This window comes from Corvus kubaryi, unplaced genomic scaffold (genome assembly GCF_017639235.1).
Source record: "Corvus kubaryi isolate FWS band 111438036 unplaced genomic scaffold, C.kubaryi_AGA036_p1.0 split1-131, whole genome shotgun sequence".
Classification (NCBI taxonomy): Eukaryota; Metazoa; Chordata; class Aves; order Passeriformes; family Corvidae; genus Corvus; species Corvus kubaryi.
In genome coordinates, this window is record NW_024582073.1 from 9,104,759 (window position 1) to 9,122,565 (window position 17,807).

Genomic DNA, 17,807 nt, shown 5'->3' on the forward strand with positions numbered 1-17,807 from the left:
AAAAGCAAACAAGCTGTATTGCTATAAACTACATGAAGAATAAAACCATGATTACCAAGATAATATTTTATACAAACCCTTCTACTGCCTGATTTAAAGTCTCTGTATTTTCAAAATGGTCATGTAAAAAAGGCTAGGGTAAAATTGAACTAATAAACAGAACATTCACATTTTAAGCAAAACCATTAAATAAATAAATAAATATTTAAAGAGGAAGGCCATCTGATCTTAATGGATGATTTAAGCTGAATGATCCAAAGAAAGGAAACATAATCTCCTTGAGTTCCATTGCCATGCAGGAATGTTCAAGAAAATGGAAACAGGCTCTGGGTATGTAAGTCAGTTCAACCTCATGCTTTTATTCCCAAATTCACCCAATGCAGAGGTCTGTAAAAGCCCTTTCAGCACAGGCTGAATATTTTAATATATATTCTGTTCCTCACCCTGACAGTGACCAATATCACAGTGTATCAACTAATAAAAGCCTTTGTTAAAATTTTTATATCAAGATTGCAAGCAAATTTGGCAACTTTTAAATCTTAAATATACTTAAATAAAATTCAACTAAAGACTACTAATAGAAGTTTTTAAGTTCAAAGATTCTGGACTGGTTTGTACGCTGTATTTATCAAACTGCAGGAAAAAAATTATTAGTAGTTTGAGAGTCACAACTCTAATTATTAGAAGTCTGGACAACTGGCATTTTTCTGAGCTGCACAACATGGCATGAATAACAGAGAAAAAAGCAAATGAAGTGCCCCACTGGGACTTGGACAGTTGTCAGAAAAAGAGAGAGAAAAAAAAGCAGATGCTTCTGAAAATCCAAAATCCAAACACTTTGTGACTATTAAACATGCAAGTCCACAAACCAGAATGAGATGTCATTGTTGAGCTGTTGACAGCCAACCACTGACAGGTACAGAACTGCTGTGACTTCAGTCATCAGAAGTACTAAAGGGGCTCGCTGCGAAACAGTTGGGCACAATATGGTGTGAATATCCCTGGCTTAAAGCTGCCTTAGGGCTGCAAAGTGGCAAACATGATAACCATGGTTCCAGAACAGATACAGGTAAGTACAGATGGCTAAACCTGAACACCTCAGTATCAGGCAAAATAACACAAAATATGACAGAAAACATAATTAACAATCACAGAGAGAATAAAAAACCCTTTCAAAGCCTTTCATCAGTGACTTTTCAGAAGATTGAAAGTTTTGCAGCATTTCTCTAATTGGCTACAGTTCTCACTATTTAAAATAGCAAATGAAAAGTGTTCTCATGTAAATTAGTAGAGGGAACTTAATCTCATTCTTTACTTTCATACCTCTCATTGTTTCTTCTTTTGACCCAAAAGACCACTTGTATCATTTCATAGGGACACTCTGTGATTATAAAACAATAAACTAAAAGCTGTCTTTTAACTGCTAGTGTGCAATGCTACAGAATTACACACAGTTTAAAAATACATAAAAAATAAATTAATTAATTCCTATTGTCCTAAATCAGGCACTGTCACACACGCATGCATGAAAAACTAAGGCTGCAACACAACATGAGCAATTCAGACTTTCAATATATTTTTCTGATGGACAAGCAGCATATAATATTTAAAGCAACACTGTGTGAATGTGAGTTCTGCAACAAAAAGATGCAACCTACATTTTCTACAGTTTCTAACCCACTCAGCCTATAAAGAATTTCTCACTGCACAGAGTCTCAGTCTCTGAAAGCTATTCTACTTGATTTAAAAAGAAATGCAATTTTGCCTGCAGGCTCTTGAAACTAAAACTACTATAAATATTCCTCACTCAAAGAACTTAGAATGGGCTTACTGAAAGTACATTTTTTCGAAGTTTTATTATTTACACAGCTCCTTGTACTAAAAGCATTTCTAACAGCATTTACAAATGACACATTAGCACGAAATCATAGTAACTGCAAATCTGATAAGGAGAAAGGTAGTGCAGACACTCCAGTACTAAGAATTCCTGTCTAAAAGGAATCTGAGCCATCTTGTAATTCAGAAACTGCTAAATCATCTTTTTCATTATTTATCAGAGATGTAAAGTTTGCCACTTTACAGCTTAAGAGGCTGACAAACATTCATTTTTAGCAAAAAGAAACTTACAAATATTTAGGACACTTGCTTGCATTAACCAGAGAGATGACAGAATGCTATCTACAAAGAGATGCATAAAAACAACCAATAAAACTAATAATTCATTACGAGTTTTTTGCTTCCAATGCTACAGTTTCACAGTATTTCCTGAAGATTTTTTTTAAGTGTATCTGCATCTCTGCTTGCAATGGTTTCGGTTTCAGCAGGTTGTTTAATCTTCTAATTTAATTTCTCTCAAATATCTTCAATTCATCAACTATAAAACTGAAAATCTTTTAATTATGTTATATATAACATACTAAGTCCTTACATGCAGCTCTAAGAATCCAAATCACTATAAAATTTCTGATATGTCACTATCAATATATTTATGCTGTAAACATTATGCCCACTGTAACCATGGTATAAACTAGAGAGGAATTGAACAATTTACTTGTGGAGCAAGCAGAGGCAGTCTAATGTAAGCCAGGAGTTTACTGAGATCTTTCCTTCTCTGTTCCAAATCATGTCGAACCCACGTAAGTAGTGCATTCAGTATAGTTTCTTCATTAGGAATATTCATGTCATCACTTGCTAAAAGCTTAGCAATTTCAGTGGCTGGCAATAACAGAAATTCTTGATTTCTAATTACTTCCATGAAGTTCTCCTGAAAAAGAAAAATATTTTAATAGAGGTGACATCATACTTTAAAGACATTTTATGGAACACCTGCTGTATCTTCCCCTCTTTTTCCTTCCTTCTTGCCATCTCTCAGTTGTCCCACTGTAGTACTGACTTGGGAGGAACACCAAAGAAGAATTTAAAGTACTGAATTATTTTCACCCCTGATCATTTCCCCAACTCAGTCATTCAGTCTCACAGACAGATGTTCTGAAACAACTGAGGGAAGTGTACAGATGGAAATGAGCCATAGGTTGTGGGTGTTACTATCTTGGCACTGCAAAGTGAAGAAATAATTTCTGAAGTATAGTTAAAAAGATGCAGTTTGTTCCTGTTGTCAAGCAGAAAGCACAACATGCTACAACAACTGGGCACACGTAACTGTTTTCATTACTGCTAGATAAAAATGTGGCATTAAGTTTTCAGAGGAAATAAACAACACTAACAATTTCATTGTTATTTTAAAATCAAATATTTTAAGTTTATTTTACTATTTTGTAGGTTTTATACAATTGATCTGATTTGGCTGGGGAGCAAAACATACAAAGAATCCACAATATTACACACGCCTTGCTACACTAACAATATTTGGATAGGATTCAATCTTCTAACTTTCATCCTGTCATTTTCAGCAACAAATCCTTACTTCAAAATAAGAAATTCATAGTATGTAACACGTCCTACACTGATATCCAATTACTTCATAATACAAGGACTTACAGCATATTCTGTAAGGATTCTGATCAATTTAGGCAGAAATAGCAGAAGTATGTAGAAACACAATCAGCACCATGAACTTACAGTGAAAAACCTGAATGTAACAGAAAAAGGTCATGTCTATCCTCTTTCCCCATATACCTTTACAAGGCAGCAAAGCAAAGCAACACAAAAGCAGAGAAGTAAAATCACAACATATTCTTGTATTTTGGTAGCTCAAACTCCAGCTAAATTCATACTCAAAACTAAGAGTAGCTTCATGACGATAACAGTGTTACAATCAATTTATTAAATGCACTGTGGATTGCTAGATAGCCAGCTAACAGGATGCTGATTTTGGTCTGCCATCACATGCACCTCCAAAACACCTGGAGAACAAAATGCGTTAGATCCACAAACAGGGATGTCTAACTGGGCCTAATATGAAAATTAGCCTTACTTAGTACTTACTTAGTCTTGTTTAATGATTTAAAAAGAAAGAATTGCATGCTAATAAAAAACCTGTAGATTAGAAGCACATGTTGGAAAAAACCATGATTTTTAGGTCCAAAAAGGGGAGAAACTGGCAAGAAGAAGCAAGAGATGCACTGCAAAACAGATATATTTAAATTTTTAATATTTAAATTGGCATTTAAATATTTAAAATGGCAACAAAAATGAAAGTACAGTTTGGTATTATATATGCAATGGGCATCATGACAACAAAGAAAAAAGTTAACACTTCTTTTTTATTGCTTGGTCTAGACACTTTCAAAGCTATACCTCAGTACTCCAAAGATATTGACTAATAAAAAAAAAAAGCTGAGCGAAGAGGAAAAAACTAATTAGGTGTAAGCAGTGCACCTTACATGAAAGCCAAATGTATATAAGATGGCTACAAGGTGTGTAAGGGGAAAGATCAAAGTGACTCCACTCCATGGGTAATTCCGGAAATCAGGAAAATAACTGCAAATATTATTGGTGTGCATAATTCTACTTGTGGATGGAATTCGGAAAGAACACTTTTACATTTAGTATCTGAAAATACTTAATATCTGAAAAGCTTTCCTACAACAAAGATTCAACTGTCTACACAAAAGAAGTACTTCATGCGAAAGCTATAGTAGATTAGAAGGGAGATAGAGTTGTCTTTCCCTCTTTAATTCATTTAACTATTTGTATTACAAAATAAAAGTTAAAATGAAAAAAAAGTGAATTAAAAAACCAATATTCAGAAGCACTACACATGCATTGCTATTTACTTCACTCTGATACTAAATGCCTGGTAGTAAAATTGAATCTGAGAAGTTATCAAAATTATTTCCACAGTTTAAACATGCAGTTCACAGGAATTCATATTCCATTGAGTTCATTTTTTCCACTGACTGCTTTTTTGTTGGTTCTCTGTCCTAGAGAGTAGGCAAGCTGGAGCTGTGCTTTTAGTTTTGCTGAATGAACAGGCAGTGAACTCTGACAAAGTGAAACACCAACACTTACTACCTTAAACTTTCCAAATTGTCTATCCGTATCACAGGAAGAGGAAGGGGAAAGCACTTGCATGAAAAGTTCTTTTGTCTCTGGAGGCAACAACAAGCTCATCTTGCATAAGTCAATCAGGGATCCTCTTTGGAAAGCTTTTTTCCAACTGGATTTCATCACTTCAACAGCTGTTATGTGTAAAAAGCCTGATTTTCCTTCTTGGTGCTTGCAGACCATTGCTTTCTGATGGGAACAAGTTCAACTTCCTCTTGCTCCCATTCTATTTTTACAGCAGAGACTCCTTTTGAGCAGAGTATCAAAGCATTCCACTGGGAATACAGGCACTCTTTGTCCTGTGTCTGGGCTTTTTATAATCAGAATCTGACAGTTCCTCTTCCTTTACAGACAGATATTCTGAAGACAAAAAGAAGGAGCCAGTGTATCTCCTAGCATTCTTAACCTCCTCATTAGCTTTTTCTTTCCTTCTTCTTATGGGAACTCTCTGTGGAAGAACAGGATATTTCAGAGAACAAATGGTCTGCAGTTTCAATCCCTTGCTTTCTGGTCCTGAAAGTAAACAGTTTCCCAAACCCAAAATTAGCTCCTCAAAGAGCTTAGAAACTTTATCAAATTAGTAGCCTGAGGCTTATGTACTAACTAAGACAGGGAGATGCAGTCCTCATGCTCAATGCTCATTCACATCATAACCCCAAATTCATCTTTCAGCAACTGCATAATGAGTAATACTGATATTCCTAACCACAGATTTGCCTTGGACTTGGTACAGTGCAAGAAAATATTAGAAGCACATAAAAAAATAAGATGTCACGATGCGTATTTCTAAATGATATTTAATCCCTACAGTGGGATGCAGTGAGATGGTTAGTCTCCCTGCACACCGTGTCAGAAGGATGAAAACCTTGGAGAGCATCAGACACCTGCAGGTTGAGAAGGACTGAGGCTGCCCAACAGGCAGCTCTAACCACGGAGCTCTGCTTAAACTCTGAACTTGGGCAACCAAAAGGCAAGAGGCGCTTGACTCACAGGATCTGAACACAAGCAAACAGGAAATGTAATTTTGTCTGCTGGCTGCTTCAGTCCGCTGGTCAACTAAGTATGAATTCACTAAGAACTGAGCTACCTGACTTCCTGGTAAGCTGTTAATAGTCAAACAGATGTCAGATACCATCTACTTTACTTTTATTCAGATTTCACTGATACGTTAAACAATAAACCAACCTAATACTTGCAGTGTGTGCAGGGTTTATTTAGAATACAGCTATTGCAACTTGACTCCTTGCTGCACTGTTTCTGGATTCCAAAACAGGCTGAGCAGCATGCAGAAACCTATTCAGTCTTGACAAGGCAGTACTGATCTTTTGTGCTAGGCAGGACTGAGGGAACTTGAAAGACAGAAATATCTTGGATTTTCACAGGTGAAAAAAGAAAGTGAATGAGTATTTTCCAAGTCAGTTGATTACTGAGCAGGATATTTTGGACAGCAATTTCAGGTGCAAGAATGTAAAATCCTTGTTTTAGGCACTATCGCAATCTTTGGTTCTGGCCTTTTGTGGAAAAAAAAAGCATTTACATTTCTCCTCTCTTCGTGCTCCCCACTAACAAAAGAAAAAACTGTCCTGGCTGTTGCAAGAAAAAAAAAGACAAATTATCCCTCTTTAATTCCTCCTTCCACTCATAACTCCATATTTCAATGATTTTTTGTTACCCAACTACTGCCTTACAGGAGAAATTAAGTCCAAGTGTGCCACACCTTTTCTTCTGCAAAAATACCTAGTTTCTGTGCTTGGACCCAATCTGTTACTCTGTTCTTTTAACTTTTTCTTTTCATAAACATCCATTGGCTTGTTCAGAAATCACACAAGCTCCAAAACTAACTTTATCTGAATCTTGTAATACTATCACTGCTCATGTATTTCTGAAGACTTCTGATGAAAATCAAAATGACTTTTCACTCTGCTTTAAGCATGCATAGCTGAGCAACAATGATTACACAGGGACTAACTCAGGCACTATCACACAAAGTTTTGAATGTCTGTTCTTTATTTATTAGTTTTAAATCAGAAAGTTAAAATCTGGCTACTGAAGAAGCTACTGACACGTAAGAACACCTCACTACTCACCACAGATATTGCATATTCTGGACATAACACAGGCTAGCTTTTCCTCATCTCAAAGTATTAATTCCCCTTTTGTTTACTTTTTTGTGGGAAAGGAACTATTGGTTTTCAGTCAAGGTACACTATCAACTGACAAACAAGATGTCAAAAAGGGGTGTTTGTTGTGACTTTGAACACAGCAATAAAAATGCACAGAAGGCATTTTGTGCAAAAAGGCCTTTACAAATTCATTAAAGCAAACAGATACAATACTGGCAAGTCTAATAAAATTTGTGATTGTATGCCCCCAATACTGTACATAAACTACAGCAAAACAGGATAATCTTGGTTCAAAAGACACCTTTACTGAGATACATTTCATGATTCTATCAACTCTATTTTAAAACTGTGATGCATAAAAATCAGAGGTGCTCTTTTTACAGCATTAAATCCACTACTAATCACTTCAGTTCATCTCATGTTTCACTTCATGTATACTGAAGATTTTTTCAAGCTTTGATTTGTAATGCCAAAAATTGACCTGTTTTGATAAACTGTTCCTCTCTGTAAAAACAACTTATCAACTGTCAACACAGTAAACAACAAAGTAATGCAACACTTAAGTCCTTTTAGCATAATATACATCTGTAATATGAAGAAATGCAGCATTTGAATCCTTCTTATTAAATTATATTTTTAATCGCTGATTCTTTCCAATGACTAATGTACTCAGACAGAAGAAGCCTATTAACAGAGGCAGACCTAGTGGGATAACTCACTGATTCCTCCTCCAGTTTAAAAAAACGCTCATTTCACCTGAATTTCAAATCTTCATGTGAAAAGGTATTTTAATGAAGCAGGTAAGATGATTACAAAATTATTACATGTGTCATAAAAACCTTTAAAACAGAGAATTTGTTTTACTTGTAAAAAAAAGTTCAATGGCAATCAGGGATTTTTCTGACAAAGAAGAACTCATAGAAAATAACGTGTAAATTAAAATTTAAGTATTTTATACTATTCACTACCTTCTACTACAAGTATTTTAAAAGAACCAGAACTATAAACTATACTCAGTATAATCCCACACTGTTCTATGCAGCCCAATGCAGCATAAAAATTATTCCCTGTTTTAATAAGGAGAATTTTGCCAGCTATTACAGGTGTACTTAACCCTTACACTCTAATACTTCTAAATGGAAAGAGCATCAAGTACCTAGAACTCACTAGTGTTGAACATTTTCTTTTTTCAAACAGCTTTTAAACAAATGAAATTACTTGGGGATTTATTTTAATTGAAGATTCAATTGGACTATACATTTCTATGCAGTTTCCATAGCAACATTCATTTCAAACTAAAGAAGCTGCTTCTCTATTACTCATTATTACTAAAATTCAATTTAATGTCTCTGTTGGAACTAAACAACATTAAAAGAGGCCTTGGGAAAAATCCATCTAGCACAACTAATTAGTTTTGAAAATGGCTTTTTAAAATCCACCTAATTTGAATTTCATTCCCATCAAAGCCTTAAAAGCAACAATTTTGCCACTGAAGTAAACAATGGCCAAAAGGCACAGACCTATTTTCCTCTGGTCTGAACAAAAGAAAGATAGGTGCTGTAAAAGAATGGCTTTTAGAAAGTTCACAGCCCCTATTTGCCCTAAGTCATGAACTGCCAGTCAGAATACTAAGACTGGAATGCCAACATTCCCCTTTAAAGATGCATTAGTCTAATAATTCTTACTATTCCAATCTTGGCAGTCCACTTATAAAGGACATGACAATGCCCCGGACCAAAACACAGGCTTATTCTGAAAAAGAACAAGTAGGTCAGAGGAGGGAGTTTCTCTTTTCACATATTTTTTCTATCACTGATCTCACTCGACATAAATTCTGATATTCCTCAAAGGCATAAACCACATTTACTTTGCTGTTTCATTGCACATTGTACCTAACTGCAGTCTCCTTATTTTTGTTTGTGCAATAACGAAGACCAAGAATAGAAACACCTAAGTTACAATCTGCACATTATTTATTGATCTGCTTTGGTAAATTTCAGTGTGTCCATGATATTAAGTATGTGAGAGATCCATTTGCTGCGGAAGAACATTGTGTCATATACAAAAAAAAAACCTATCTTAAACTGCTATACATATTAAACTAAATTAATTTAAGCCAAGAAGAAATAATTAAAAAAAAAAAAAAAAAAAAAAGGTTTTAAACCAGCAACACCTAAGGCAGCAAGAGGAAGAGCCATGGATTTCTAATACTAATTACAAGACATAAATTACAGCTCTTGGACCTAAGCCAATATCTTAATGCCAAGGTAATGCCATGACACACAAGCAAATTAAGTATTATCTTAATTCCCACATCTCTTATGCAGTATCTACATGCCCTCATTCAGGCCCCAAGAGCTTACTTAGGCAAAATTTCATCAACAAGTGAGCAAAATGCCTCACAAAACTGCAAAGAGCTGATGAACTGACTTCTTCCAGAGACAGTTCTCCTGCCTTCTTCTAATAACTTTACGAAAATACACTTGTGAGAAGAAAAACAAAGAACATTTTGTATTAAAATAAAAGGATGACTATTAAGCAGATGAAGTTTACTTAAGTTAATAGGTCTGAATTTCTACAAATTAACTCAAAAATATAATTGGCAAATTTGTATTTAGTCACATATTGCCTAGCCTAAGATTAAATTCTTTGATGCCTGACATCCCATTGCTAAGGTATTAAGGACAATGCAGAATCTATATTGCTGAATGCCCACATTCATACTCCAAGAATAACTTAGAACCTGCTACTCCAGTTCATTAGAAAAAAGGAACTTTACACTTCTATTTAGTAATGTGTTATTTTGGAAGAGGTGATAGCAATTTGCCCACTGTGAAGTCTGTAGTTTTTGACTGTCAGAAATAAGAACAAGCTTTTGAATTATTTTCTTAAATGCATACCACACAATCCCATTTCTGTTACGGGGAACCATTAATGCTTTCCTGTTTCTTTCCAACTCTAAATCAGAAACTTTAAATTTATTTTGTCATTTTTCATCATGGGAACATATGTGCATTCTTGTTTGAAAATGATGAAGGTTTTCTGGGGGAAAAACATTAGTACCATATTTAGGAAAACATTCTGTATTTTCTTTACTAAATAAAGCAGATGATACTTAATGTAACAACATACCATAGTGTAATTGTGAGCCACCTTGTGCAAGTCAGTGCAACCCTGTGCATCAGCAAAAGATCGGATTCCAAGGCAATTGGATGGGTGAAGCTGCTTCATTAGGAATTTGCAGCATGCTTCTACAACCTGAGAGAGCTGAAGAAGGCAAGCTGTAGACAACAGGCACTCAATGTTATCTTCTTTTAATTCAAGGCGACCTAGTAACATCAAAATGATCACATTAATTTGCTCTTATAATCTTACAAATTCCCTAAAACCCCAAGGCAACAGATTTACAGATTAATTTACAGATTATATGACAGAATAGAAGGCTTAGTAAACATCACCCTCAGCATTAGATAACTAATAATTTTCAAAATTAGTATCTATAATGATGTAAGGAAAGGGAATCCTAATGAGATTCCTTTTTTTGTCGGCCATGATATATTTAATAGATTCATATAATTTGTTAACTAACTGAATGTAGTATTATCAGAGAAACTTTATCCTATCAGATTGTCTCAGGTAACAGCAATGAGACCTAACTGCGGTCTACAGCTTTCTTACCAGGGAAGGAGAGGAGGAGGCACAGATCTCTTCTCTCTGCTGATAGGACCCGAGGGAACGGCATGAAGCTGTGTCAGGGGGTTAGGTTGGATATTAGGAAAAGGTTCTTTCCCCAGAGGGTGGTTGGGCACTGGAACAGGCTGCCCAGGGAAGTGGTCACAGCACCAGCCTGACAGACTTCAAGAAGCGTTTGGAAAACACTCTCGGGCACATGGTGTGGTTGTTGGGGTGTACTGAGCAGAGTCAGGAGTCAGACTTTGAGAATCCTTGTAGGTTGCTTCCAACTCAGGATATTCAGTGACCTCTTTTTATTTATTTATAGGAAATTAAATAATGTGGATAATTTGTAAAGAGCATTTGAAATCTAGTAATGGAATACAATGCTCACATGAGGACATTAGATGAAATTGTCATTTTCACCTCAATTACCTGTATATGCATATTGAACCAGAGCCCACAATGCCTTTGGCTCCACACCTTCCATCTTGATTTCTTCCTGTCTTGCTTCCCTTACATCATTGGTGAACATTGCTGCAAAGTAGTCCGAAACAGAGGAGAGAACCAATCTGAGTGTGACATGCAGGAGAAAAGGAGAGAAACAGGGAAGAAAAGAAAAAAACCTTAGTCAACCTGATGTTTCTTAATTTATGATTCATTACTTTTCCCTTTGAAGAAACACTCTAGTGAGAAAAACATTTAAAAATTGACGAAGTGCTCCATGCTCTAGTTTCTCTCTATGAATAATGAAGTACTGGTACTAAACCTACATTTGCTGCTGATCTAAACTAACTACCCTTTCAAAGCTCAATGACTTTTAATAGCCAACACAGACATAAACCATAAACCCCCCCCCCCGCCAAATCCACCAAAATTTGAAACGGAATATAAATATACATTATTTAAATAAAAATAAAATTGAATTGACTTCCATTTGTATTATGTCAGATAGTTTTTTAAACATGAAAGAATGACTTACCAGTCCTTTTTGAAGTGCTTTAAAATGCTTTTATTCTTGGTGCAGACATATACATTCAATTACTAATACTGATAACAAAACTTGGCACAGTAAATGTGGAGATGATACAGAGTAATGTCTTTTGTGGGTATGTATTTAGTCTTTTTAAACAATCCTTACTATTTTACAATACTGTGTAAATAAACAGGTTAGTGCACAATGGACGTTTCTTTGGATTACTCAGAGTAAAACACTCACTACAAATAATAATGCCACTCTGCAAAATGTGCAAGAATTTTGATGTCTCAGTATGTGTTCAGAGACTAGGGTGAAAGAGAAAATTATATGAGGCAGGAATATGATACCTACCATAACTATTCAGGAGGACTGCTGGCCTCTTTCATAAGAGACTGCCAGGAATGGCCTTGTGGCTTGGACCAATTTTTGTGCTGCAGCAGTTCACTGTTGCCTTGCCCATGGGGAATTCAATATAAATACATTTGATATATGTACTGATCTATACAAAGAGCAAGTCCAAAAACCAAGCCCACTGCAAATACATTAAACAGTCCATATGCATACATTCCATTAATCTAATACTTCAGGCAGTTTATGCTGTGCTGAATCACTATATTGGTGTGTTAAAATGACAGAGGTCAGGAACTACAAACCAGAGTAAAACTATTTGAAAAGGTGAGCACCAGTGCTTTGGGGAGGATTTGCAGGTACATATACAAAGTAATGAAATAAAAGGAGCTGTCTCTTAGTTAATTAACCGCAAAGTAATAAAATTTTGACTAATTAATTTCATAATACATTTTTCTTGTGTATTTTCTGATCCTTGACCATTTGGTCAGGCTTACAGTAGGATAATCCTTTTTTTTCTAGCTGCTGAGGCAACAGAGTAGAGTTAGGAGTGCATGGGGAAAAGATTAATTTTATTTTAATACCTTGTATGATTTAAGTTTTGTCAAAAGAAACAAAGCTCTGTTCTTTTACAGAAAAGTGAAATCCTGTTCTTGAAAGATTAGATTTATTCTGTGGGTGACTTACTAAGAACACTTAGGACCTTCTGCCAAGGTAGGGCCCAGGCATCACTTCTAGGCATTTTAACCTTGGGTTTAATGAAATCTGCATTTAAATGAAAATACTGCCTCCCAGAGATCTATAGAAGTGGAGTAAATTAGAGAGGACATTCATGTAAGTATCAAGAGAGAATTTCTGCAACTGTTTTTGATGCTAGAATGAGATGACAAGATCAGATTTCTATGTACAAAATAGGGGTTCTCACTGGAAGGGAAAGTGGTTTGAATAACCCAAGTATCTCTGCAGGTCCAATTCAGACTTAAAAAAGGCAAAACAACCAACTTAACGTATTCACATCTGGCAGTTCTAACTTGGAACATTGCCACAGAATAGAGCTTGAAAAAGACAGGTCTTTTGCAATAGGAAACAGAACTTAATATTTAGTCATATCACACTTTGGGGGTTGGTTGTTTTTTTTTTTTTTCTTTCCCCAGCAGTGCATTTGGACTGGGTAGCTGCACTATTATTCAGAAAGCATCAAGACTGTACACATTTTAGCAACAACTGCTGAAGAAATGCCAAATAATAACACGTGGGTCCCAATGCCTTCTACCAGAGGTTTGATATCAGCAAATTTCTCCCTGTGATTTCCAGACTCAACAGTCCTCCAAAAGAAATTAACAGAAATGTAATCCATTAAATATTTTTGCAAACATGTGTTCAGATCCATGAGGAGGTATACACACTTAACAGTGTTAAGTGCATTCCAGAGAGTGACTTGCATATGCTGACAGAGGCTGTGAAGTCCAGAAGCAGTTTAATACAGGTAATTTGAAAAAGCAAAAATTATACTGAGAGTAGTTTTGTAATAATTTTACAATGAAAAGCCTTAGAACAGATATCCACATTTTTCTCCTAATTCAACTAATTTAGAAAAAAAGCTCTTTCAAAGAAAGAAATGGGATTAAAATATACAGTGACAATGCATCAAGGTGACACTGAGCTAGGATAAAAGAAAACAAAGGCAGACTTTCAGCCAACTGGCCTTTTCTTGTCCTATCTTTTTCCCACTAGTCAATAAAAATCAATTACTGCTATACACGTGTGATTTGATATTCACTTGTTCATTGATCTTTTAATCTCATAGCTAGTAACTTATTTTTCTGCCAGTTAAACTGTATTCCTAAATATAGACTACAAAACATGAAGCAACGAATACCTTCATGTAACTCAAGAATCCATGGAAGACTTTCCCCATCCATATTTGACCATTTTGCTAAAAAAGCAGTAAAAAAGCTAAGCGACATGTATGATTTTTTAAAAGAAAATCCGTGCACTGACTACAAAAACCGACTAAATGACTATAAAAGCTACACTGATATTCACAATCTCCCTGTTAAATACAGGCATCCCGGCTCTGCTAGCATTTAACAGAGTTACCGTGCGTTATTTTGTAATCATTAAAATCAACATGTTTTTCCCTATCAAGAATTCACTGTGAACTATTGATGCTACAAGATACTGCCTTTCCTCCATTTAGAAACTGAAGAAAACTATGGGTTTTGTATTCAGAGTTTGTAGCCTTTTTTTGCTCCTAGGAGTAGTATTTCTGGTATAATTGCCCAACCAAAATGCCTACAAAATTAGTATATACTGCTATTAAAGAGGTCTTTTAAGATTACAAAAGAACCCAACCACAAAAAACAAGAAAAAGCCTTAGTACAGTTGGCATTGTATTGTTTGATTGTGGATTGAACATATCTACCTTTACTCTCCTTCTTACCTTATTACCAGCTATTGCTAAATATTCAATTCTGCATAAGTAAGATCACAAGAATTTAGCTACTGAATTATATGCAGTAAGCTGCTCTTTTACAGTGCACAGGAAAAACGGAGAGAAAAGGGAACACACGAATATCGGGATTTTTCATCTAAGAGATCATAAGATGTCTGAATAATTAATTGCTCTGGAAAAATACTCAACAGCTATGGTCTAAATACTGACAAAATCTGGGTGTTTCAGTGCATTTTTCTGCTCTTACAGGAGGCTCCAAGGCTACTGAAGTCTTTAATTTCTGTAGTTTGTATTGATCCAAAATTAGAAAGATCTACCATGACGGCTTAACTTATTTTGAAGAGTTTTCCACTGAGAGCCAGTAAAATATGTGGCACACTTTTCAAACCATACTTGTTGGAACTGCAACAAGCTACATCATCTAGACAGTTTTCTAGGTCACCAAAGCAATTACTATCTAAAATGATGACAGCTGCCAAACCTGGCAATTTACAGGTTTAGTATCTCCCAACTCATCTCACCTGACATAATGAAGTGAAGCTGCTTAAGATCTGAAAGATAAAAGGGACTCTTCCTGGGCAGCTCCTTGTTTGTGGCCGTGTAACAGCTGAAAACTGTCCTAGGGAACTCACTATTAGCATTCACTGAAGTTGTAAGGTGATACTGAAGATACTGAAGAGTTGTGCTCCTTCAAACAAGCTTCCTAAACCTTAGAGTACATAAGGTTCCATTTGCCTTCTTTCCTTAAGTCCCATGTCTTTTGACATCTTTCAGTGTCAACAGAAAGACAGACAATGGCTCTGCCCAGACTGCTGATTAAAGGATGTGGAGCAGGCTTTAAATGCCCTCTGGGCAGGAATTCACATATATTTTCCCTTTCTTAAAAGAATGTTCTAATCAGTAGGTTATTACCAAACAAAACAAGCTTTTATTATTGGATATAGCAGTTAGTTGAATGTAATAAATAGGAACATAATAAATGGCAGACATCTAAGATTGCAGTGGACACAGAATAAACTCCTGCTATGAAAAAGTTAATTAAAGTAATTAAATTAAAGTATGGAAATTTCTTTATGAAACTGCAAGCTAAAGGGGTCAGAATATAATATATTTCTTCCTAGTGGAGAATGGTCCCCTTTTCCTACTTGCTTCATGACCTTGTAAATAAGTTTTTAGCTATAATTTCAGCACAGAATAAGAAGATAAACACTTTTGGAACAATAGAGAATGCCATATTCAGAAAAATCATGACTACATGTGATGCTTTTATTTGTCGTAGACTCATAGCCTGAATTCTTTGAATAGATACAAAACCTCTCAGAATTTCACAGTAATGTTTTAGCTGTGCTTATTACCAAGGCAGACACCAAACTCATGTCTCTTTTCTCTAAAAACATAGATCATGCAGTTCGCAACACTCAACAAAAGCAGAAACTCATAATTAAAAAAATATAGGAATTATTAAAAATACCAGGTTTAAAACAGAAAATCTGAATACTCCTCTCTATATATGAGTGTAATTAATATTGATAATGAAAAATGTTCCTTCTTACCAGTTCTGTGTGACCACATACTATGAAAAACCCTTACCTTTCTTATGAAAAAACAAAGGAAAACAAAGCTGTCCAGTGTCAGTGAACTTTGTATTTTCTTACTCATCTTAAAATGCCAAGCCATTAAGCTAAGATCTATTTAATACATCTTCTCTTGCTTATTAAGTTTCAAGACAAAATAATCACTGGTGTTCTGAAATGCACTGACTGATCCAGCCTGCAGTCAATACCAAAGAAGTCAGAACTTGCATGGAGGCAGCAAAAAAATACCAAGTAAGTTTTTTCTTATAACATTGGCTACTACAGGTACATAAAGGCAGTCATCTTGTTGAATTTCCATAAAATTTAAATCAAATTTAAGATTTCCGTCTTTATCTTTCACACTCTGAAAAAAATTCACTTTTCAGTGAGATACTCTGGACCTACTGAGATTAAGACTGTAGTTATTGCTATGTTTCTCTGTGAAAACAAAACACTAAGAGAAAGAACTTATTATGCAGAAGGCAAAGCTTCTTTGTAAGTTGTTCCAACATTATAAAGTGAACAAGGGACAATCGTAAGCCTCCCACCTCCTGCTACAAGCACAAAGTGTGCTTCTTTGGCCTTAACATTCATGCATATTTAACACACAATATACCAACTACAGCAACATGTTTCTCCTCAGAAGAGAAGTCCAGAGCAAATCATGGGTAGTGGCATACACCTCACGCACTACAGATATAGATACAGTAGCAGAAACTGGAGAAGCGAAGTCAGTTATTCTCTACATAAATGAGAAACAAGTGTGAACCACATTAAAGGACTTTTTAGCATGCTGTCTATCTGTTTATTTCATTGCAAATAAAATCTTCCAGTCCTTACAAGACATTCACAGCTGTCCTCTGCACCCTTTCTACACATTTTTAACTATTACATAAGCCATACTCCAAATATGTATTGCAAAGGGGTTACCTTGGCTACATAAGGAAGTAAAATGATTTCCTTATTATAATCACTGTTTTTTCCTGTTTACACCACTCCAAAGTTTTTTGACCCTGAATTACTTGAGCACGTGCCCACTAGGGGTGTGTGTATTCCCTGTTTTCATCTGATTCATTACTTTCACAGGGATGAAACAGTTCAGTGACTAAATTGAACATTTCATAAAATGAAGTCTCTGAGAGTAAGAACAAGTTGTGGTTTAAATGCCTCCCTGATCGTCAAGTCAGTTCCCATCCCCATGCTGTCATTCCCTCAGCTGAGTCAGCACAACAGTGTGGATAATATCCGAATAAAAGCAGAAATCTGGCTTTTTAAGGAAAGTACCAACTCCAAACCAGCAACCTCTTCCTGTCTTTTTATTACTATTACAATATTGAGCTGTAGTTTCACTGTGGGAGTAGGAATGAGCAATGGAAAACAAGAATGCTTTAGGATGCTATTTCTGTTGTAGACCTCAACTTAGGAAACCACAGCTTAACTGTACCTAGGTTCCTATTCAAACTACAAATTCTGTGCATTAAATACTGTAATGTGCTTCAGTTACACATGCCTGTGTTTTGCAATCTTTGGTAGTTTCCTAGCTTTTAAGTAGCATGCGTATGATCTGTTAATTACACAGATGACAGAGAGGGTAATGTTTGAACTAATTCAGACATCTAATACTGGCAGTGTTCATAAGTCTCCTATCA

At 35.5% G+C, this 17,807-nt stretch overlaps 1 protein-coding gene across 7 annotated transcripts in view; it reads right to left on the reverse strand.

The window, feature by feature from the left end:
• The window catches only part of KLHL5 (kelch like family member 5), a 49,532-nt gene that overhangs the window by 10,685 nt on the left and 21,040 nt on the right, over positions 1 to 17,807 (reverse strand). For 6 of the 7 annotated variants that reach the window (XM_042053508.1, XM_042053507.1, XM_042053501.1 and 3 more), the window contains 3 exons: positions 11,238 to 11,374; positions 10,263 to 10,459; positions 2,552 to 2,764 (listed from right to left, as the gene is read on the reverse strand). In XM_042053508.1, the coding sequence (XP_041909442.1) occupies positions 2,552 to 2,764; positions 10,263 to 10,459; positions 11,238 to 11,374 (547 nt within the window). The remainder of the gene's footprint in view (positions 1 to 2,551; positions 2,765 to 10,262; positions 10,460 to 11,237; positions 11,375 to 17,807) is intronic. The other variant, XM_042053506.1, reaches the window with a different exon arrangement.